Source organism: Schistocerca nitens, chromosome 6 (assembly GCF_023898315.1).
Source record: "Schistocerca nitens isolate TAMUIC-IGC-003100 chromosome 6, iqSchNite1.1, whole genome shotgun sequence".
In the NCBI taxonomy this organism is placed as follows: Eukaryota; Metazoa; Arthropoda; class Insecta; order Orthoptera; family Acrididae; genus Schistocerca; species Schistocerca nitens.
The window spans coordinates 79,989,098-80,013,796 of NC_064619.1; the positions used below are offsets into that span (position 1 = coordinate 79,989,098).

At 40.0% G+C, this 24,699-nt stretch overlaps 1 protein-coding gene across 1 annotated transcript in view; it reads right to left on the reverse strand.

The window, feature by feature from the left end:
* Positions 1 to 6,755: 6,755 nt before the first annotated feature.
* The window catches only part of LOC126262404 (nuclear receptor 2C2-associated protein), a 59,081-nt gene continuing 41,137 nt past the window's right edge, over positions 6,756 to 24,699 (reverse strand). The window contains exon 3 of the mRNA XM_049959026.1: positions 6,756 to 8,227. Within this exon, the coding sequence (XP_049814983.1) occupies positions 7,937 to 8,227 (291 nt within the window). The 3' untranslated portion in view covers positions 6,756 to 7,936. The remainder of the gene's footprint in view (positions 8,228 to 24,699) is intronic.

Below are 24,699 nucleotides of genomic sequence, written 5' to 3' on the forward strand. Positions count from 1 at the left end.
CAGGGTTACGACACTCTTGGCAAGGGGTTGGGAGAGGGATAGGGATAGACCTGGTTGTTGTATAGGTTAGGTGGATGATGGAATACAACTTTAGGATGAGTGGGAAGAGATCTTGGGTAGGATGTCCTTCATTTCTGGGCAGGATGATAGATAAACAAAGCCTTGGCAAAGAATATGATTCAGTTGTTAACAGCCATGTGACAGGTGGTTGCTTTTTTATAGCTCATTCTTGGTAGCGGTGGGAGGATTAGCAATGTGGGAGGATATGGTCAAGAAATTGTTTTCGTACTAGACTTTGGGGAGAGGGGAGGGGGTTAGTGACTATCTGTAAATGTCTTATGAGACCTTCAGTATACTGGGCAAGGGCATTCTCATCACTGGAGGTACACCATCCATGAATGGCCAGGCTATACTGGAGCAATTTTTTGGTGTGGAAGGGATGACAGCTGTTGAAATGCAAATACTGTTTGTGGTTGGTGGGCTTATATGGACAGCAGTGTGGATGGAGCCATCAGAGAGGTGGAAGCCAACGTCAATGAAAGTGGCCTGTTGGGTTGAGGAGGACCAGGTGCAGCAGATGGGGGAGATGGCGTTGAGGTTGTGGAGGAATGAGGATAGGGTATCTTGGCCCTGTGTCCAGATCATGAAGATATCATCAATGAACCTGAACCAGACAAAAGGTTTGGGATTTTATGGGGATAGGTGGGGCTTCTCTAGATGGCTCATAAAAAACTTGGCATAGGAGGGTCTCAAGCAGGGGCCCATGGCTTTGCCAAAGGTTTTTTTGTATACAGTCCCTTTAAAACAATACTAGTTCTCTGTAAAGATTTAGCTAGTAAGTTGTATGAGGAATGAGCTTGTAGATTTGAATTCTGAAGTACACAGAGAGATCTGCACCATGGAAATGAGGGATTTTGATGTACAGAAGGTGGCATCAATGGTGATGAGCAAGGATTCAGGTGGTACAGGAATGGGAACGTTGGAGAGTCGGTGAAGGAAACGGATTTTGTCTTTGACATGAGAGACTACTTTCCAGGCAATTGGTTGACAGCATTGGTCAAGAACATCTACATCCATACTCTGCAAGCCACCTGACGGTGTGTGGCGGAGGGTACCTTGAGTAAATTGAGAAATTCTTTCAGTAGGAGCACAACAACCAGCTGCCTAGTTGACTTTCAGTTTACCATATCCTCCAAAACTCTTGCCAAATTCCAGAACCCAAACAACCCCGACTCACTGTTTTTAATCTTTCTGCCAAAAACCTCAATTCCCCAGGACTTGCAGTCCTATCCAACCACCTCAACTTCAGCCCTACACCCAAGTGTAACCATGTTGGGCTTGTCAAAGACTTGCTCTCCTTCTTCCAATCCCTACAGCAGAAACACAATACTTCTTTGCCACAAGTGCCTCCAACCAAAGCCAATATAAGCCCAACACAGAACCTTGCCTCTTCCAGTTCATACCACCATCCAACCATGGCCTTCACCCCCTCCCGTCTAACCACCCTCTTGTCATCTTCCAGGAATTCCTTAGCTCCAACTTGACCTCACCATCCTTCGCTAGATCCTTTCTTATAAACACCAACCTCCCAACTGAAAAGACAGCCATCCACAACCTTAAAACCGACCCGGACCTAATTACCTTCCCTGCAGACAAAGGCTCCACCACTGTCGTGATAAAACATTATGACTACCTGACATAAGGTGTCTGCCAATTGTGTGACTCCTCCAACTATGAATATTGCCATAGTGATCCCATCCCAGAAGTCCAACATAACCCCCATCTTTACTGAAATCCGTAGACCAATCCCATAAACACATCCCTAGTCCATATCTCTCATCACCCCAACATCTGATCTCACAAACCCATCTTCTACATGCTCTCAAAAAATCCTGGACACCAAATTGTAGCTACAGTAGTTATTGTGTTCCTTCTGAAAAAATTTCCACTCCTGTTGACCAAAATCTCCAGCCAATTGCCCAAAGCTTAGCCTCTCACATCAATGATACTATTTCCTTCACTGACTCCCATTGGGAGATGCTTGATAAGAAATAAGAAGGTACAGGTAAACTAAAATGATGGATTATTACGACCATAGAGGAGAGATTTAATAACAAAGGAAAAGTCTTCAATAAAAATAATTCAACTTCTCAGGCACTAACAGGCACACATCTGGAACACACAGTGAATAAACATAGTGAGACAGGAAGACTGTGCCACTGATAATCATTTAAGTACAGAGCTTGAGCATTTGGTGTAATCGGTTGACAGGTTATCACTGGATATCACAAGATATCACTGGAAAGTCCTAGGTCCCAATGCGGTGGCTTCTGACCGGGATCTGACAGATGGGCTGCTACAACCCAGCACATGATTTGGAGCTAACTGCTGACATGTTAGCTTGTGTCACCCTATACAGCCGGACCACAGAGGAATTTGTGCTGCTCCACTTCTGTACACATGACATGGATGAGGAAACAGGTCCTTGGCATGGAGGACCTCTGGTGGTGCTGCTTGTCCTCCCATCTGTCATCTTCTTATGGTTGATGCATGATGGGGAGGCGACTTGTACATATGCAACCCTGTGATGCTCCAGTATCTGAGGGGCTGCCGATCCCTTTTAAGTGAATGGCAGAAACTTGGCACCTACTCCGCACTTTTGATGCCACCACCTATCCTGTACAACATACCCTCATGCCATAGTTTTGCCACCGTTGAAGACTACCCCTCTCAACACCATTCAGACTTCAAATCCACTACCTCGTTTCTCAGATGCCTTATCAACTAGATCCTTACACATGACTACTTATCCTTAGAGGAGAAAGTATATAAACAAATCTGTGCACAGCCACGGCCTCTTTCAAGGCACCCTGCTACATCAAGTTTTTTGTTTGACCATTTAGAGAAAACCTTCTTCTCCTCCTCAAACCCCAAATGGCTTGTCTAGTTCAGGTCCATTGATGATATCTTCATGATCTGGACTCAGGGCCATGGCACCAAGCCCTCATTCCTCCACAACCTCGATACCTTCTCCCCCATCTGCTTCACGTGCTCCTTCTCAACCCAACGTGCCATTTGCCTGGAAGTTGACCTCCACCTCTCTGACAGCTCCATCCACACTACTGTCCATACTAAGCCCACTAATCACAAACAGTACCTGCATTTCAGCAGCTGTCATCTCTTCAACACCAAAAAATTGCTCAGTACAGGCTGGCCATTCATGGATGGTGTACAGTGACAAGGATGTCCTCACCCTGTATGTTGAAGGTACAACCCCAAAATCTAGTCTGCAAACAGTTTTTTGTGTCATACCTTCCCTCACCACTAATCCTCCCACCACCCACAAGAATCAATGAAGAAGAGGAAATCCCCTCATTACCCAGTACCACCCCTGACTGTAACAATTGAGCCATATTCTTTGCCTGGGCTTTGATTATGAGGGACATCCTACCCAAGATCCTTCCCACTCCTCCTAAAGTGGTATTTCATCACCCACCCACTCTATATGAGATCCAGGGTTCTCCCTATCCCTACCCTAGTCTCAATCCCAACCCCTTGCCAAGGGGGTCATATCCCTGTGGAGCACCCAGGTGCAAAACCTGCCCAATCCTCCCACCCAGCACTTCCCACTCCAGTCCTGTCACAGGCTAATCCTATCCCATTAGTGACTAGGCCATCTATGAGTGCAAGCATGTCATATACCAACTATGCTGCAATTACTTTACAGCTTTTTATTGGTGTGACAACAACACACTGTCCACCAGAATGAATGGAGCCCTTACTGCCATATGGGCATAATGAAATCAAATAAAACTCCACAGCTATACTTAATAGCTAGACAAGTGAGTCACAGCTGTACTGTGGTATGTGAACAGTCTGTCATACGCTGCTCATCAGGTTACATGGAACCAGTGACCAATCTCTCTAACCTGAACTTGCCCATACACATGCAGTCTATGGACAAATGGTGTGAGTAGAGGATTGTAGTATATTCCTCACTTAAAGCTGCTTCTTGAAACTTATAAGCAGATTTTAATGGGGGTAGTTCACATCTGCCAGTACAACTGTGTTGTGTCTCCGTGATGCTCTCCCATATTGTCAAGATGCCACTTCATATTTTAATTAAGACCTACTTGCATGTATAGCTGCTACTGTTAGTTGTATATGATGAAAGCCACCTTGCATTCCTTGGCGATAATGGGACATATAAGAAAGGAAAGCCACTGTGGCAAATGGCTTGATGTTTCCGCAAGTATCTGGAAGATCAATATCAAAACTTAAGAACTTGCCTGGTTGCAACATACCTAATAGCTTAGTTGAACACTTATGGCCATTTAGGGCAGCAAAACTTTAGAGGCGGCAGTGGGGAGAAAAAATTAATTTCAAATCAAACAGTGAAAAACTGAGCAAATGAGGATAAAAAATGAAAAAGAGAAATAATTAAAACACCGAATTGTTTTAAAAAATGTACTGAACAGTTATTAACTTTAGCAATACCAAAGCATTTTCCACAATGTGTGGTCCCAATTATTTTGGGAAATTTCGAAAATTGGGGATAAAAGATGAGAAATTGAGGACATTTGTTGTCCTCAAACAGTTTTCGAGGAACTGAGGATAAAACATGAAAACTGAGAAGTTCCCCAGAAAATGAGGAAGCCTGTCACCTTAGTTTAATGATTAAAAGTATAATACAAGATTTGCATTGTTCTGCTATTGGATGTTGTTGGTGGTGGGGTAGGTTTATTGCGGAGACTGATGGTAGTAAAACAGAGGGATATCACATTTTTCAATTCTCAGTTATGGTGGTCAAACACCTAGCAATGGCCCTGTGAACATTCATCAGAGTACCTCTATTGTGGTATCAACAATTTAGATCATCTGCGTTGTACCTTCCAATAGGTGTATCAAGCACTGAAAGGAGCATCATTATGTGTCAGTATGTGGTCAACTGGTCAAATTGCACAGTATACAAGTATTCAAGCTGAGATGGAGAAGCAAAGAGACAAGTGTGTGGAGCAAAGGCTGTGGTAGATTATCTGCCAGTGGAACTTCATCTATTAGCAGCCTCATAGGCCCCCCCATGTATTCCAGCATAGCCTACTACATATATGGACTTGGAATGGACACAAGTGATGAAGAGGGGCTTGTGAATGCAGGGCAGCACTGTTGACAGGTGTTGGAGGAAGTGTGGAAGCGTTAAGAAGTGGTTGGCAACACTGAAGAATACTAGAATGTGACGAGTGAGGTAGCACACTTACTGCCTTTCTGTAAGCACAGTGCTGCCTCAGAGAAGCTCATCAAAGCAGTGTTTAAATGTTACTTGCACTGTGCTAACCCTGAGCACCTCAAAGAAGGGTTTGAGGACATTGGATCTGAGGTGCATTCAGTAGTGTGCATAAAGTCATCCTAAACATACAGTGTGTCCCCAGTCCCTCCTAGTTATCATAACTGATAACCTGGGGAACAGGAAACTCTTTCAGGTGATGCAGGTGACTTACAGTCATCACTGTTGAGCACCTGAGGCACGGTAGGGGGGCATCTAAGTGTTTCTGCTGCCACAGGCTGGGAGACATGGCACATCACTGCTCACACCTGAGGCATTCGTGAGGGGTGTAGGCTACCATGGGAGCACAATCCTCGCATCTGATGACTCATTTCCCAAACTGCAAGAAGTGAGGCAGTGAGCACACTGTGAGCTACTGTGGCTGTGAGAAGTTCAAGCTGGTGGTAACTCGCCACTGTGGCACACCATACAAGCTGAAAACCGATCTCTCCATTCTATATCTTCACTCAGGTGCACCGACAGCAGGGAGACCGACCAAAACTGCCAGCATCACACTGATGTCTGTACTCAAAGAGGCTACAACTGTCTTCACTCCTGGAGGCAACAGAAGACGGCACATTTGTGACAAGAAGATTGCTGGGGATTAGGAGTAGTGAGATGATCCTTCCAGGGAGAATACCTGCCACCCAACAAATAGAGATGACATGAACATCATGGCAGGCAGTATAACTACCATCCATGCTGAAGCAGTGTCCTGCCATGCTACATAGCAGCTGTTTGCAAACAGTGGCAACTTGGCTTCATTAGTCACCTGGCAGACTGCAGCTCTTGACAAACTTTCACACCTTGCTGTCCTGCACCAGGTCTCTGAGGCCATGATGTAGGCAGCACAAGCAGGTGAGCTGACTTTCCACAGCCATCCACAGAAACACACTCCCGACACAGTCTGTGCCTGGAGTGGTGAAGACAGGCCAGCATGCTGGCCTCCAAAGAGATGTCAGCCCCACTGCCAGCGATGGAAGAAAAAGTCTGAAAGGGGGGAAAAGATGACAACACAACAAGGAAAGGTAATTTTTCTTACATTTACAGACCCTGGAAGCATAGTGCTATGTGCTCAGACTCCATTGATATTAGGGGGAGAATCATTCACAGAAGTAAGAGTCTCAGTTGTACAGTATCCAGGCATGATAATTATAGATAAAACCAGGTGTAACACCTATAGATACCATCACCACCTGCCCGAGTCATTTCCAGCTCATGTAGTTAATGCGTTTTGCAAAAAATGAAAATTACTCTGAATATCAGCTGGTGGTATTATGACTCAGGAATGATTTAAGAATGGCATGACCAGTTTACAGCTGTACACTGTAGGCAGACCTAAGAATGTAATACGTGATTATGCAAAACTGCCTGATTAATTATTTAACCGAATCTTATATTGGATAGAAAAGGAATTAAATCTTTCTATATCTTAGCATAAAAACAAATTTCATTTATTTACATGTTTTTCAAAGTACATATGCATTATACAAATTATAAAGCAAAATCTTTCATAAATTCTTTGTAATATTAATTTACAACAAAACCTGATTACACATGATATTTTTAATTTCACCTCCAGATTCAAGAATAAATAAATTCTTATATAACACAACTCGCTAGATGCATTGAGCTGTCCGTGGGAGAAACATGGTAATCTCACACCCATTCCACAATTCTAAGTACTCTGTCCCTGTGATTTATTGACTATGACTGAGAATACAAGTCCCAATGTAAATTGCATTGTCTTGGTATTTAAAAGGACATCCAGCAGAACGAGTGATATCTAAAGAGTAAAAACAGTATCATATTCTTTCTTTTCTGTTAAGATTTTCACATAATTTTAATTCCACAACATCCGTGTATCATCCATTCCCTCTAAACAGGTTTGCACAGTGTGTGAAACATTTACTACACTGGGTGACCTTGCCTGGACTACTGTAAAATTTTGAAAGAATGGATGTCCAACCTGGATGCATGGTCTATACAGTCAGAGATGTGCCATTAGTGCATATCACACTGTTATTACCTCTTTCATTAGTCTTGTTGTCATCTGTCACAATGACATCAGTCAGTTCAAAATGTCTTTTCTGAAAAATATCACTCTTCTTTCCTTCATTCAAAAGCATTCACTTAAAGTTCTTTTAGAAAACCACAACAAGTGTGAGCTAAGAAGACATAAAAGAAATGAATATGGTAGGGGTGTGTAACAGTACTTTGACAATAAGACATGTGATCATATATTACACAGTAATATGTCAGTAAACATCTTGTGACAATGAAAATTAGGAAATATTGCACATAAAGCCCAGTTCTAGAATGAACATAAAAATAATGCGCTATCACTCATCTGTATAAAAGGAAAATTGAATTTATCATTTGTCCTACACAAACAATTTTTGCATTCAGTTGTTCACACGGATATTTAAATTATGAACTTTACATTTCACTGATACAAGAATAGTTATGCTTGCTTAATTAATCAGGATGGTAATCAATTTCTGGTATGGTAAATAAGCAAACAAGAACTAACAGTTCAATACTGCCAGAAAATGTATTTGGAACATAAAATGTTTAAGACAAAAATAAAAAAATGCAAATGTTACTTTCATATCAGCTGGATCCATACAGTGTTAGACTGTACACTACAATTCGTCCAAAGAAGTCTGTGCTTGAGTTGAACACAAATTTGACAACTTTTGCAGATGTCACACGTTTTAGTGAAAATTTCTGTAAAGAATTTATATCCTCTGGATAAAATGGCTCCACATACTTCTCACTTTCAGGCCCAGGCACTATCTCTATTTGGCAGTCTTTTCCAACAAATCCTCCTTGAAACTGTATTTCAAATGCTGAAAGATTTTTTACATCTGGAAACTCAATTTCAATCCATTGTGGTGATCCCTGTTAACATTTCAAATATGTTAGTTTGTAAACAAAATCAATAAATTGTAGGTACAGTGTACGATGCTTTAAACATGATACACTAAAGAAATTTTAAATCTCCAGCTGCTTCTACTACTTTTCATTTATATCTTGATTAAAATAACTTTGTGACTGGCTTTAAGCAAGTTGAGTAGTTGGCACTATGTGTCAGTCAACCCAAACTCTTCCTCTTACTCCACATGCTCATTGTGTTGCTTGTTTTGTAGGTACCTTCTGAACCTTGCCAGATGAATCATGTAACCTAGTGTAAGGGGAGGAGTGGAGCAGTTGCAAATACCATTTCCCCCTCCCCTCCTCTGCCCCCCCTCCCCACCCCAGGCCATCACCTGCCCCTGATGCCTGTCCATCACAAGTTATTTTATTTAAGATATAAAGAAAATAAATTGCAGAATAGAGAACTGAAGTGGAGTTTGAAAAGGAGCTAAATTACTTCATATGGGATATAAAAGGATTATCAAAAGTGCAGTAACAAAATTAGGATGAAACAGAAATTAAATCAGGACATTTATTATACTCCGGGGAACAAAGTAGGTAGGAGGTTCAGATGTAATGTATCTTGTGAACCAGAGGATTAAAAACAATATTATAAATAGTTAGGGAACCTCACAGTGCATCAGGACTTGTATTAAAAACAAGAAATAGGAGTCTCACACACACTTCCTTCAAGCCTATGAACCAATTTGCACTGATTACGATGAGTTAACACACCCCTGTGAAAAGTTACAGAAACTAATAAATCCGCCTACAAGATTAAACTGGGGGCTTTTAATGTCAAAGATGGACAAAAATAATGAACAGTTCTTTAGTTGGAAATTGTGGGTACAATTTTATGAGTGACAGGAGTTGCTGAGAACAACATGTTTGGCCTTAATATGTTGTTCTGGACACAAAAAAGTATAAAAAAGGACCAAATAGCCCTAACAATGAAACTGATTATTATGCATCAACTAACAAAGAAATTGTACAGGATGTATCAGTAGTAAACCACTTTTGAATTGTAAGTGATATAAGACCTGGAGTGAAAATAACATATAGAGATAGAAAATAACATATAGAGATTACGAGAATTTATTTAAGGAGAGAGCACTACCAAGTTAAATAAACCAACAAGTTCTGCATCTTCAAAAAACAATATCATATAGATACAGACAAAATGGAAGATTATTTTAAAAAGGAACTCATGCAAAGAGCAAGAAATTTTGCAGGGACAAAGAAAGGAAGAAAGAAGGAATGAATGAATGAATGAGAATCTCAAATGGAAAGAGGGAGCTATTAAATAAATGACAAAAATTTCAACAAACCAAAAACAAGAATATGCTAAATTAACCAAAACTGTTTGAAGATGTCTTTGAGAAGATACATTGAAAATCTGCAAAGAGGAAACACTGAGAACAACAAAAATATTAAGGAAAAAAAAAACAACTTACAGGCATCACATTTCATTACTTAAGATGGCACAGAAATAATGCAAGATGAGGTATATAAAGCCATTTTGAGGTAAGAAGAAAGGAAAAACTTGCAGACAACAGTGTTTCAGATGAGCTTATTGAAGCTGAAGGAAAATTATACAAGCAAAATTGTTTACAGAATGTTTGTGAAAGAAGATAATTCATCAAAACTGGAAAAATGTTGGAATGATACAACTTCAGGTGAAAGAAATAAAAAAAATACATAAAAAACTGTAGGCATATAAGGCTCCAACAAATAATGTTCAGTGCTTTCAGCTGCATAGAAGAACGTTATACTTTTTTCCTGATACAGTTACATTCAACTTTTTTTATTTTTTTGTTTGTGGTGACTAATTTCTGACTACATTGTCCCTTCTCAAACCATAGCCAACAAACAATATGTAACTGTTAGGGGAATCTTTAAATTTCTTCGCATTCCAGAATACTTTGACAACTCCCATTAGGATTCACACAATTAACATCACATACTATTATTGTAAATGTTAATTTACATTTCCAACAGTGCATACATATACAGTAGCCATTACTAATATTTTGGTATATGCACAGAACAGTAATTCTTATTCAGAATTCAGCAACTTCACTAAGACAAGCAGTGTAAGCTCCCTCCAAATGTATGTGGTATACTGAAGGTCCATGTTATGACCGTATCAAAGTGAGTTCGACAGAGGTCACTAGTGGCTAAATGTGATTTCTTACATGCTGCAAAGCTTTACACACTTCACTTCATGCTGTTATAGTGGTAATAATCCACTGCCCATTAAATAGTACTAGTCCATGTACAAATTTCATAACCTCTAATACAATCTACTAAACAATTTTCATGAACTAATTAAAACTGTCAAAATCAGGCAGCATTTTTTTTTGTTAAACTATTACAGTCTGGCCATTTAGCAATGCCATTTCCTCAGAAACATTTTCCACTTGAACCTGTAGCATTTCTGACACCGTTTGCTGGAATTTTAATGCAAAGGGTCGAGACTTAGATTCAGTGCACCTACCTTGTGTTGTTATGGTAACCTAAAATGGTGAAATTTCAAGCCATTCACAACTTTCACTGACAATCTTTGGAAAAGGAAAGATTGCCACTCACCATGAAGATGAACCGTCCAGTTGCAGGCAGGCACAACGAAAAACACACATTCACCCAAGCAAACACACCTCATTCACACATGACTGCTACTGCTGGGAGATTATGGTCAGAGCTGCTGGTGGTACTGGTCATGTGTGCATGAGGTGTGCTTGCTTTTCTGAGGAAGGCTTTGGCCAAAAGATCAATGTAACAGTCTTTTCGTTATGCCTGTCTGCAACTCAAAGTGTCACCTTTACAGTGAGTAGCAATATATCCTTTTCAGAATATTGTTGATATTCCAACAAGGACTTTCCACTGTGTTATATGAAAATAATTAAGATATAAAAATGCAGATTTTCATTGGCCTACTTATTACTATTTGCCACTTTTATACTTTTAAGTTATGTTTTGACAACAGCTTACAGCCACTTCAGACATTTGATTACACCTCATTATGGCATTGTATTTTTAATGCTTCCTGACTTCTGACAGTTTTAATTTTAAATTATAATTGTTTAGTAGATTGTATTGAATGTCATGAATCTGCAACTGGATTAATACTATTTAATGAACAGTGGATGGTCACCACTGTAGAAGCATGTAAGGCTTCACAGTGCATAACAATATCACAAGTAACCACAACTGAACTCTATCGAGTTCACTTCAATACGGAGTCATAACATGGACATTCAGTACATCATGTACTTTTGGAGGGAGTGTAAACTATTTGTCTTACTGAAGTTACTAGACCCTGAATAAGCAATACTATTTAATACATATTTGAAAATAGCAGTTATGGTTACTGCATATGTGTGCACTGGTATAAATGTATAAGGAGCGATAAAAATGTCTCCATTTGAGGGTGCTGCTTCAGTGTATATGCATCATAGTGTGACTCTAAGGTGAGTATACAAGCATCAACAAGCAGACAACGGAACAGATCAGTGTGGCATTCTTGTCTTTCCAATATGCCTGCAGTAAATGCAGAAGCGTAAACTATAGAAAACTTATTACCAAATGTTTCCAAACATGACCAACATGCTGTTATTCTTTTCTTGGCTGCTTAAGAACAAACACCATTAGCCTTACGTTGGAGAATGATGAATGTGTATGGGGCAGCACGTCTTTTGAAAACCACTATTGTGAAATGATTTGCCAAGGGGTGCTGCTGCTTCATGGCAATGCATGTTCCTATATCCCAAATGTTGTAATGCAGAAGTTATGCAACTCAAGCGGGAGACACTCGAGCACTCGATCTAAAGTCATGATCTCTCTCCATGCTGTTGTCACACCTTCACTCCCTTAAAAAGGCCTCGAAACGTCCACGAATCCTGTCAGATGAGGATGTGCAGTAGGCAGTTCAGACTACTTCATACAGCAAGACATAGTATTTTACCGAACAGGTATCGTCAATCTAATGGCGATTTTGCATGTCTGTCACACTGATCCTAGACTGTAAGGCCTTTGAATGGAAACTTTTTGATCACCGTTTGTACGAGTATGTTAGCATTTACAATGAAGGTATGTAATGTTAATTATACTAATGGGAGTTGTCTAATTTTGTGTTGTTTGACAAACTGCCTATTGGCTCCTGTCTCGGGTTATTCGGCCGATGTTCATCTAATGATTTTACTGACGTTTCACCAGCACGAGTGGCTGGCATTGTCAAAGCTTCACGCTCCATTTCCGGTGGTGAACTGGAGCCGGGCTCGCGGACGCAGACTATATGTACCTGGCGCGCCAACGTCTGAGGGCTTCTCCACGGTCATTTCCGGTGTGGTTCTCCTCTTGCTACCTGTGATGGTTGTTCGCTGCAATATGGGAAGCCAGGATCCGTTTACCTTAAGGCTTTCCTCTTTCTTGTTGAAACTGTTCGTGTGTGATATTGCTTCTCTACTGCCAGAACTTCCGTGTCGGTGAATTTTGTTAGATGGTCGGTCTCACTCAGTGCATGCTCTGCCACGGTCGATTTCTCCACCTAACCCAACCTGCAATGTCGCTTATGCTCTTTGATCCTGGTGTTAATTGATCGTCCAGTCATTCCAACATTGCAGGTTGGGGCAGGTGGAGAAATCGGTCGTGGCAGAGCAAGCACCGAGTGAGGCCGACCACGTAATAAAATAAAATTCGCCGACACGAAAGTTCTGGCTGTAGAGAAGCACTATCATACACGCTTGTTCAGAGAAGCTGTAGAAATACAAAAACACGCGAACAGTTTCAACAAGAAAGAGGAAAGCCTTAAGGTAATTGGATCCTGGCTTCCTGTACTGCAGCGAATGACCATCACACGTAGCAAGAGGAGAACCGCACCGGAAATGACCATGGAGAAGCCCTTGGACTTTGACGCGTCAGGTACATATAGTCTGCGGTCACGAGCTCGGCTCCAGTTCACCACTGGAAATGGAGAGTGAAGCTTTGACAATGCCAGCCACTCGTGCTGGTGAAACGTCAGTAAAATCATTAGATGAACGTCGGCCGAAGAACCCGAGACAGGAGCCAATAGGCAGTTTGTCAACAAGTGGCCACAAAAGCCTTAACAAATTTGTGTTGTATGTTGGCTATGGTTTGAGAATGGACAATGTAGCCCAAAACTAGCAAATAAATAAATAAATAAATAAAAATTCAACTGTGACAAAGGACAGAAACTGAAGAAATAATAAAATTTATTAATCCAAGTTGCTAGTCCTTGCTCCTATATTATGCTGGAACTTCATACCTTGTACTTTATTCAAATAATGGAGCAAGCTTACTTCAGAAGCAGATACAACATGAGAAACAACTTGCCAATGAATGACACTATAATTATTATCTTGCATGAGATACATAGGTTTTGTGTAAGCTTCTTGACTAATTTTATTCTAAGGTTGCTTCAGATACAAGGCACTGACTGCCTCTATCACAGTGGACTGAATAATGTAAATGTCAGTTCTACTGTTTTCATAGCAGTGAATAGTTCAGGAAGGGAATGGGCATTAGGAAGTGTGATGTTATAGAATTAAAATTATTTTCAGCAGCCTACAGGAAGTTTGCAGATTCTTAAGCTGAGAAAATAAAGAAGGCATGTGTTAGTCCTGCTATTCTATAACATTGCTGTAGTGCAGCCATGTTCAAAATTTTGAAGTTCCTGCCAGCCAAGATATCTAAGGCTTTTTTCAAATATATGAACTCAAATTGAAAATAGTAAAAACAAGTCCATCCTTCTGAAGAAGATGGGTTTAGATCTTTTGAAACCATGGTCAAGGTTATTCGAAAACCATCATTTTTTGCAATTGGTTGGCTGTCCTTTACCCCTATTGAAGGCACGTGCATTACTGAAAAGTATCTGAACCACCTTCACCTTGCTGTTGATATCGTACTGTTTGCCGCCAGTATATACAAATGAAAGAGCTTAACAGAACAAGTTTGAAATATAGCCTCAAATTAATTGTAATAAGACAAATCAAGCAAATAAATACTACAAAAAAGGAATGATATGGTTATAATAGAGGGAAACATTCCACGTAGGAAAAATATATCTAAAAACAAAGATGATGTGACTTACCAAATGAAAGTGCTGGCAGGTCGACAGACACACAAACAAACACAAACATACACACAAAATTCAAGCTTTCGCAACAAACTGTTGCCTCATCAGGAAAGAGGGAAGGAGAGGGAAAGACGAAAGGATGTGGGTTTTAAGGGAGAGGGTAAGGAGTCATTCCAATCTCGGGAGTGGAAAGACTTACCTTAGGGGGCTTGTGTCTGTATATGTGTGGATGGATGTGTGTGTGTGTGCGCGCGAGTGTATACCCGTCCTTTCCCCCTAAGGTAAGTCTTTCCGCTCCCGAGATTGGAATGACTCCTTACCCTCTCCCTTAAAACCTACATCCTTTCGTCTTTCCCTCTCCTTCCCTCTTTCCTGATGAGGCAACAGTTTGTTGCGAAAGCTTGAATTTTGTGTGTATGTTTGTGTGTCTGTCGACCTGCCAGCACTTTCATTTGGTAAGTCACATCATCTTTGTTTCTACAAAAAAGGAATTCGTACATACTAACAATGAAACATTTGACCAGCTGAGTTTTTGTATACAGAACAACTGAAGGCATCTGGACTGTCTGGAGGACAAAAATGGAAGAGTGAAAGTGGCCTGGAGTGCTTATGATAAACTAAAAGCTTTTCAAATTGAAGGTATCAGCATGTCTGACACTGGCACATTTGTTGAGAGGTGATGGTCTAATGATTAATTTTGTGTTACATCATTACCATCAGCAACTATTTCTATCAAGTACCTCCTCTAGACTTTTCTCTGTGTTACAGTCTTCAGTAATATGCATTCATGGTGTTTCAGCATGTTTTCTAATGCTCCCTACCTGCTTTCCATTAGGCTGAAATCTCAATCTTTTCCTCTCTTTTGTAAGTGCATGAGACAGGAACATGGTGCTGCACTTCCTGCCTCTCCCTCCCAGCTGTCAGTCTCCTTTTCTTCCAACCCTCCCTCCCCCACCTCACACTCTTTCTCCCCTCACCCATTATAGCTAGTATAATCCATCACCTCAGATGAACTACAGTGCAGGTAAAATGTACTATGTTCGTATAGTGTATCCTGTAGTTAGCTCTCAAGAAAGATATTGACCAAATCCTTAGAAATATTCCCAGGTTTATTTATTTATTAACAGAGCTCTCAACACATCAGGTATGGTGGATTGTTACCTTTAACCCCTCCCCCAATGTATGTCAGCAATCAGTGATACCAAGTTGTATGCAACAGTAATGAGCCTCTGAGACAAGACGGTCTGTATCCAACTGAAGAAATTAATTGAACACATAAAGTCTGAAAATGATTCCATGATCATTTTTTTGGCACTTTTATTTTACAGGTCCGTCTTGAGCAGCATCGAGCGCCCCAGTGGATTGGCATGTGGTCGTGTGTGCCAACTGCCGGTGACGAGTAGACTGGGCCTCCCTCTGCAAGTTCCACCGCAGGAAAACAAGAACGTCATACAGAGAAGCCTCGACTTGCCACCATTGAGACAACATTCTAGATGTATTATCGACTATTTAATTTTTAATTAATAGTCACGGTTTCATTAATTTCAAAATTTTAAACATGGCTGAAGCAGTAACTATTGAAAATCTTCACGGTAAATGATAACAGCCAAAGAGCTGCAGGACAAAGATTTATTGAAATCCTGCAGAATGTGATTTTAGTGTATGTTTGCTTCTGATGAAGGTATATTTAGATATACTGAAACCGTGGTCAAGGATTTCAATAAATCTTCATCCTGCAACTGTTTGACTGTTATCATTTACCATGAAGCTTCATTAATTACCTTACAATTATGTTGATGGTAACTGATCTGTCAAGCTGGAAGATTTTATTTTATGGGTGTTTTTAATCTTATACTTTTTATACTGGATTTTATACAACTGTATGTTTTACCTTGCCAGGCTAGAAGCTTCACATTATTAATATTTACACTTTTTATGTGGATTTTAACTATGGATCTACATCTACATCTACATTCATCCAATTCCACGTGGAGTATGTGAGTGCATGGTTTATTATCAGATGCTCATTTTGCCATGTGAAGTAATTTTTAATTAATGACTATGCATACCACATTTTAACCATTACAATTGTGATACTGGTTAATCATGTAGCCTAGCTACAGTGCCCTCAGCTGGCTCAGTTTCATTGCATAAATACCAGATGCATTCTGATCATCACCAGCACTTACTATATATCTACACATTTAGTTTGACGATGATACTACATCAGAATATTTTATGGTATTTATAGCTGGTATACATGAAAACATTTTATTTTTCTTATGTAGAACCAGGACTTTTATAGATTTAGTGTCAGCAAACTAGGTCAGTTGGTTACACACTTTTTGTTTTTGTAACAGATCTGAAGATGGCAGTGGCCGAAACCGGTCAAAGTGAAATGTAAAAATTTATGCGATCAAGATGGACCTGTAAAATAAAGAAACAACTGAAGGAAGTTGAACAATAGATTTTGAGAGACATATGTGATATGAAGGAAAGGTGAAGTCTGGATACCCAGATCAAGACAGAAACTGTATGAAAGTGGAAAAGCAATTTAATGCATGAGATGGAAGAGGTAATTGATATTTGCCAAGCACATCATTACAATAACTGACAACATGTTGAACAAAAAGATATGGAATGCAATGTGCTTGACAGGAAACACTGAAAGGAAAGAATCAGGTAGTACTAGAACACTACTGGAATAAGTGAAAAATATCCATATGCAGCAGTGCAGGGTAGCTCCAGTTTAAAAAACAGGGGAAAATCATATTTGGACTGATCGCAGGATCAAAATGAAGGTCACAAAAGCCAAGAGTATCAGGAAGAGTGAGAGAATGAATCAATATTATGAAGAAAGAAGACATACTAAACTATTCACTTGTGTTTTAAAGTGATTACATGAATCAGATAACAACAACAATAAAAAAATGAATAAATGACGCAACATAGGTATCGACTTTTTATTCCACAAATAAAAATCTATTAGTGGAAGAGTAGAGAAAAACCATTACAATTTGCAGAAGGCTTAGTAGTTCATAGTTCGGTGAGACAATGTTCATTTTGTATTAAATTTTAATTACATAACAGGTTACCAGTTTAGTGACAAAACAGGAAATGTTTTCATTTTTTCAATATGAAAGAATGATTCACAATAATCACCTGTCTGTTAAGGGAGAGCTCTAAGAATTGTAATCTTTTTATTGAGATATTTACAATTACTGCATATGATCATATTTCATTACAGAGTCTGAACTCTGAAAAAGAGGAAAGACTAGAGTTATGGAAAAAGATTGCCACAAATTTCATTACAAAAGGAGAAAAGAGAATCAGTGACAGAAATCAACAAAATAAGGAACTCTCCCATTCATGTCTTTCTTTCCTCAAGAAGTCATCAGTTATTAAAATGGTCTTATTTGTTTTCCATCTTTTCTGTGTTTTGCCAATTTTTTCATCTCTGAATATATACTACACTTAATCTCCTTCTTCACAAAACAAACGACACTGTGAGTGTATGGGAGGGGGGAGAGGGGGATCAGCACAACAGGGAACAGAAAGGGAAAGATAAGGGAAGGTTGGGTCCTTTTCATTCTGGGGTCTGAATCATATGCCCTTCCTCCACAACCTTCCCCAATATATCTCTCCCCTTCCTGAGGAGCTAGGTTAGTTCACGTACTTTTACACACACGCACACACACACACACACACACACACACACACACACACACACACACACACAAAATCAAAATCAGTCGGTATGCCTGCGACAGCATATGTACCTATTACATTCCAGAATGGTGCACACAGAGACAGGATTTTCTGGTGCTTATATCACAGGTTGATAAAAAGGTAGATATAAATGTTTTTGCTAGCTCTTATGAGAAGGACCATTTGTATACCCAACAGAAGGATTGTCTTAGTGTCACTATCCTACAGTAAACGACCAAGGAACGAATGTTACACACTTCCTTCTGCTTCGTCAAATGGAACAAATCAATTAGTTCTTCTTGCATTTGATGTCTATTAGTTCATCAGTGTTTCCTCAGAAAACCCCCCAAAAAAGGTTTTATTTACTGTATTTTCACTGTCACCAGCAGATCAAAACCCAGCCATGTACACCAAGACGGTTATGCACTGCAAATGGTTGCAATTCTTATGATATCTTCCTAAAATCTTCTTGACAGCTTTATCCACTTCCAAGATACAGATGTTCAAAGTAACCCTACTTCTACATGTAAAGGGTGACAAATATTCAACTATATGGAAAAAAAACGTAAATTAGTTACAAACTATGGCGTGCACACACTTTATTCAACATGTGAATGTCAGATTTAGATTATGACATGTTCGATATGCTTGGCATCGTTGGCGATGATGTGGCAAAGATGAATAGTGAAATTCTGCGTGACCCGCTGAAGTGTTGGAATATCGATGCTGTCGATAACCTCCTGAATGGTTGTTTTCAGGTCAGCAACGTTTTGGAGTTATTGCTGTACACCTTGTACCACAAAAAGGAGTTGCATGTGTTCAGATCTGGAGAATATGATGGCCAATCGAGGCCCATGCCAGTGGCCTCTGGATACCCCAGAGCCAGAATGTGGTCCCCAAAGTGCTCGTCCAGGACATCACATACTCTCCTGCTGGGATGGGGTTGAGCTCTGTCTTGCATGAACAACATCTTGTCGAAATCAGGGTCCCTTTGGATAATGGCAATGAAATCATCTTCCGAATCTTCACATACCATTCAACAGTCACCATGCCATCAAGGAATATCGCACCGATTATTCTGTGACTGAACACTGCACACCACAGAGTCACCCGTCGAGAGTGAAGAGACTTCTCGATCGCGAAATGCAGATTCTCAGTCCCATAGATGCACCAATTTTGCTTATCAATGAACCCATCCAAATGAAAGTAGGCTTTGTCACTAAATCAAACCATGCACATACGCATACTAATTCCCATAATGCTCCGCAGCTGACTGTGCAGTTTGAACATTATAACACAAACTGTTCAGAAGTTATGATGATTTTATTTCACATAGTTCAATAATTGTCACCCTCTAAAATCCTTAGGAGGCAAAATCTAAATAATAGCTGCAGCAGATTGCTCAAATTTTAACAGTATACTCTCTCGGCATTTGTCCCTCATTTTCAAAAATGTTTGTGTGCTATTGACAATTAGCCCAAAAACTTGTTTTTTGGGTGCCAAAACTCGGTTGCATATTCCAAGATGGCTGTGCACAGCAAATAGCTGTAATTTTTATCATTTATTCCTAGAAGCCCAATCTCAAACTTGAAAATGTTTTCATATCTTTATTGATTTCCAGCATAAAGAGGTTCAAAGTTACCCTGCTTGTACATATAAAATACATACACAAAATCCAGTGTGGGGTGAAACTGTAGTTTATAAAGTGATGTACTATGGAGAAATATTCTGTAAAGCACCTCCATTATCATCTGGGAAACCCATGTTGCACAATGAAGAAACGTGCAACCTTCTTTTTTGCACTAAAAATCTGGTCTGAGGTGTAAAATTAGTTCTGTGTTATTTCAGTTTCACATAAGTCAACTACCTAAATTTTACTGACCAACACATTTCTTTTCATATGAGTTACATCCCCCCCCTGTGAACCATGGACCTTGCCGTTGGTGGGGAGGCTTGCGTGCCTCAGCGATAAAGATAGCCGTACCATAGGTGCAACCACAACGGAGGGGTATCTGTTGAGAGGCCAGACAAATGCGTGGTTCTTGAAGAGGGGCAGCAGCCTTTTCAGTAGTTGCAGGGGCAACAGTCTGGATGATTGACTGATCTGGCCTTGTAACACTAACCAAAACAGCCTTGCTGTGCTGGTACTGCGAACGGCTGAAAGCAAGGGGAAACTACAGCTGTAATTTTTCCCGAGGGCATGCAGCTTTACTGTATGGTTAAATGATAATGGCGTCCTCTTGGGTAAAATATTCCGGAGGTAAAATAGTCCCCCATTCGGATCTCCAGGCGGGGACTACTCAGGAGGATGTCGTTATCAGGAGAAAGAAAACTGGTGTTCTACAGATCGGAGCGTGGAATGTCAGGTAGGTTAGAAAATTTAAATAGGGAAATGGATGGGTTAAAGTTACATATAGTGGGAATTAGTGAAGTTCGTTGGCAGAAGGAACAAGACTTTTGGTCAGACGAATACAGGATCCTAAATACAAAATCAAATAGGGGTAATGCAGGAGTAGGTTTAATAATGAACAGGAAAATAGGAGTGGGGATAAGCTACTACAAACAGCATAGTGAACACATTATTGTGGCCAAGACAGACATGAAGCCCACGCCTACTACAGTAGTACAAGTTTATATGCCAACTAGCTCTGCAGACGACGAAGAAATTGAAGAAATGTATGATGAAATCAAAGAAATTATTCAAATAGTGAAGGGAGACGAAAATTTGATAGTCATGGGTGACTGGAATCTGGTAGTAGGAAAAGGGAGAGAAGGAAATGTAGTAGGTGAATATGGATTGGGGCTAAGAATTGAAAGAGGAAGCCGTCTGGTAGAATTTTGCACAGAACACAACTTAATCACAGCTAACACTTGGTTCAAGAATCTTAAAAGAAGGCTGTGTACATGGAAGAAGCCTGGAGATCCTGATAGGTTTCAGATAGATTATGTAATGGTAAGACAGAGATTTAGGAAGCAGGTTTTAAATTGTAAGACATTTCCAGGGGCAGATGTGGACTCTGACCACAATCCATTGGTTATGAACTATAGATTAAAACTGAAGAAACTGCAAAAAGGTGGGAATTTAAGGAGATGGAACCTGGATAAACTGACTAAACCAGAGGTTATACAGAGTTTCAGGCAGAGCATAAGGGAACAATTGACAGGAATGGGGGAAAGAAATACAGTAGAAGAAGAATGGGTAGCTTTGAGGGATGAAGTAGTGAAGGCAGCAGAGGATCAAGTACGTAAAAAGACAAGGGCTAGTAGAACTCCTTGGGTAACAGAAGAAATATTGAATTTAATTGATGAAAGGAGAAAATATAAAAATGCAGTAAATGAAGCAGGCAAAAAGGAATACAAATGTCTCAAAAATGAGATTGACAGCAAGTGCAAAATGGCTAAGCAGGGATGGCTAGAGGACAAATGTAAGGATGTAGAGGCTTATCTCACGAGGGGTAAGATAGATACTGCCTACAGGAAAATTAAAGAGACCTTTCGAGAGAAGAGAACCACTTGTATGAATATCAAGAGCTCAGATGGAAACCCAGTTCTAAGCAAAGAAGGGAAAGCAGAAAGGTGGAAGGAGTATAGAGAGGGTCTATACAAGGGCGATGTACTTGAGGACAATGTTATGGAAATGGAAGAGGATGTAGAGGAAGATGAAATGGGAGATATGATACTGCGTGAAGAGTTTGACAGAGCACTGAAAGATCTGAGTCGAAACAAGGCCACGGGAGTAGACAACATTCCATTAGAACTACTGACGGCCTTGGGAGAGCCAGGCCTGACGAAGCTCTATCAGCTGGTGAGCAAGATGTATGAGACGGGGGAAATACCCTCAGACTTCAAAAAGAATATAATAATTCCAATCCCAAAGAAAGCAGGTGTTGACAGATGTGAAAATTACAGAACAATCAGTTTAATAAGGCATAGCTGCAAAATACTAATGCAAATGCTTTACAAACGAATGGAAAAACTAGTAGAAGCCGACCTCGGGGAAGACCAGTTTGGATTCCGTAGAAATACTGGAACACGTGAGGCAATATTGACCCTACGACTTATCTTAGAAGCTAGATGAAGGAAAGGCAAACCTACGTTTCTAGCATTTGTAGACTTAGAGAAAGCGTTTGACAATGTTGACTGGAATACTCTCTTTCAAATTCTGAAGGTGGCAGGGATAAAATACAGGGAGCGAAAGGCTATTTACAATTCGTACAGAAACCAGATGGCAGTTGTAAGAGTCGAGGGGCATGAAAGGGAAGAAGTGATTGGGAAAGGAGTGAGACAGGGTTGTAGCCTATCCCCGATGTTATTCAATCTTTACATTGAGCAAGCAGTTAATGAAACAAAAGAAAAATTCGAAGTAGGTATTAAAATCCATGGAGAAGAAATAAAAACTTTGAGGTTTGCCGATGACATTGTAATTCTGTCAGAGACAGCAAAGGACTTGGAATAGCAGTTAAACGGAATGGATAGTGTCTTGAAAGGAGGATATAAGATGAACATAAACAGAAGCAAAAACGAGGATAATGGAATGTAGTCAAATTAAGTCGGGTGATGCTGAGGGAATTACATTAGGAAATGAGACACTTAAAGTAGTATACTTGAAAGGAGAGACAGCATTGGTCGTATATTTTTGTTTATTATCGCAAAATCGATTTTCGGTCACTTAGTGACCATCTTCAGTGCTGTAATATATAACTTAAATTAGTAAGCACTGGTGTCAATAAGCTTACGGCGATCAGTCTATGTGATCGCCGTAAGCTTATTGACACCAGTGCTTACTAATTTAAGTTATATATTACAGCACTGAAGATGGTCACTAAGTGACCAAAAATCGATTTTGCGATAATAAACAAAAATATACGACCAATGCTGTCTCTCCTTTCAAGTATACCCATTATCTGGTCGTACTGCACAGGACACTATGGAGTCGCCAATCAATAATAACTTAAAGTAGTGTTGTTGTTGTGGTCTTCAGTCCTGAGACTGGTTTGATGCAGCTCTCCATGCTACTCTATCCTGTGCAATCTTCTTCATCTCCCAGTACCTACTGCAGCCTACATCCTTCTGAATCTGCTTAGTGTATCCATCTCTTGGTCTCCCTCTACGATTTTTACCCTCCACACTGCCCTCCAATGCTAAATTTGTGATCCCTTGATGCCTCAAAACATGTCCTACCAACCGATCCCCCCTTCTTCTAGTCAAGTTGTGCCACAAACTTCTCTTCTCCCCAATCCTATTCAATACCTCCTCATTAGTTACGTGATCTACCCACCTTATCTTCAGCATTCTTCTGTAGCACCACATTTCGAAAGCTTCTATTCTCTTCTTGTCCAAACTAGTTATCGTCCATGTTTCACTTCCATACATGGCTACACTCCATACAAATACTTTCAGAAACGACTTCCTGACACTTAAATCTATACCCGATGTTAACAAATTTCTCTTCTTCAGAAACGATTTCCTTGCCATTGCCAGTCTACATTTTATATCCTCTCTACTTCGACCATCATCAGTTATTTTACTCCCTAAATAGCAAAACTCCTTTACTACTTTAAGTGTCTCATTTCCTAATCTAATTCCCTCAGCATCACCCGATTTAATTTGACTACATTCCATTATCCTCGTTTTGCTTTTGTTGATGTTCATCTTATATCCTCCTTTCAAGACACTGTCCATTCCGTTCAACTGCTCTTCCAAGTCCTTTGCTGTCTCTGACAGAATTACAATGTCATCGGCAAACCTCAAAGTTTTTACTTCTTCTCCATGGATTTTAATACCTACTTCGAATTTTTCTTTTGTTTCATTAACTGCTTGCTCAATATAAAGATTGAATAACATCGGGGATAGGCTACAACCCTGTCTCACTCCTTTCCCAACCACTGCTTCCCTTTCATGCCCCTTGACTCTTATAACTGCCATCTGGTTTCTGTACAAATTGTAAATAGCCTTTCGCTCCCTGTATTTTACCCCTGCCACCTTCAGAATTTGAAAGAGTATTCCAGTTAACATTGTCAAAAGCTTTATCTAAGTCTACAAATGCTAGAAACGTAGGTTTGCCTTTTCTTAATCTTTCTTCTAAGATAAGTCGTAAGGTTAGTATTGCCTCACGTGTTCCAACATTTCTACGGAATCCAAACTGATCTCCCCCGAGGTCCGCTTCTACCAGTTTTTCCATTCGTCTATAAAGAATTCACGTTAGTATTTTGCAGTAGTAAAGGAGTTTTTCTATTTGGGGAGCAAAATAACTGATGATTGTTGATGTAGAGAGGATATAAAGTGTAGACTGGCAATGGCAAGGAAAGCGTTTCTGAAGAAGAGAAATTTGTTAACATCGAATATAGATTTAAGTGTCAGGAAGCCATTTCTGAAAGTATTTGTATCGAGTGTGGCCATGTCTGGAAGTGAAACATGGACGATAAATAGTTTGGACAAGAAGAGAATAGAAGCTTTCGAGATGTGGTGCCAAAGAAGAATGCTGAAGATTAGATGGGTAGATCACGTAACTATTGAGGAGGTATTGAATAGGATTGGGGAGAAGAGGAGTTTGTGGCACAACTTGCCTAGAAGAAGGGATCGGTTGGTAGGACATGTTCTGAGGCATCAAGGGATCACCAATTTAGTATTGGAGGGCAGCGTGGAGGGTAAAAAT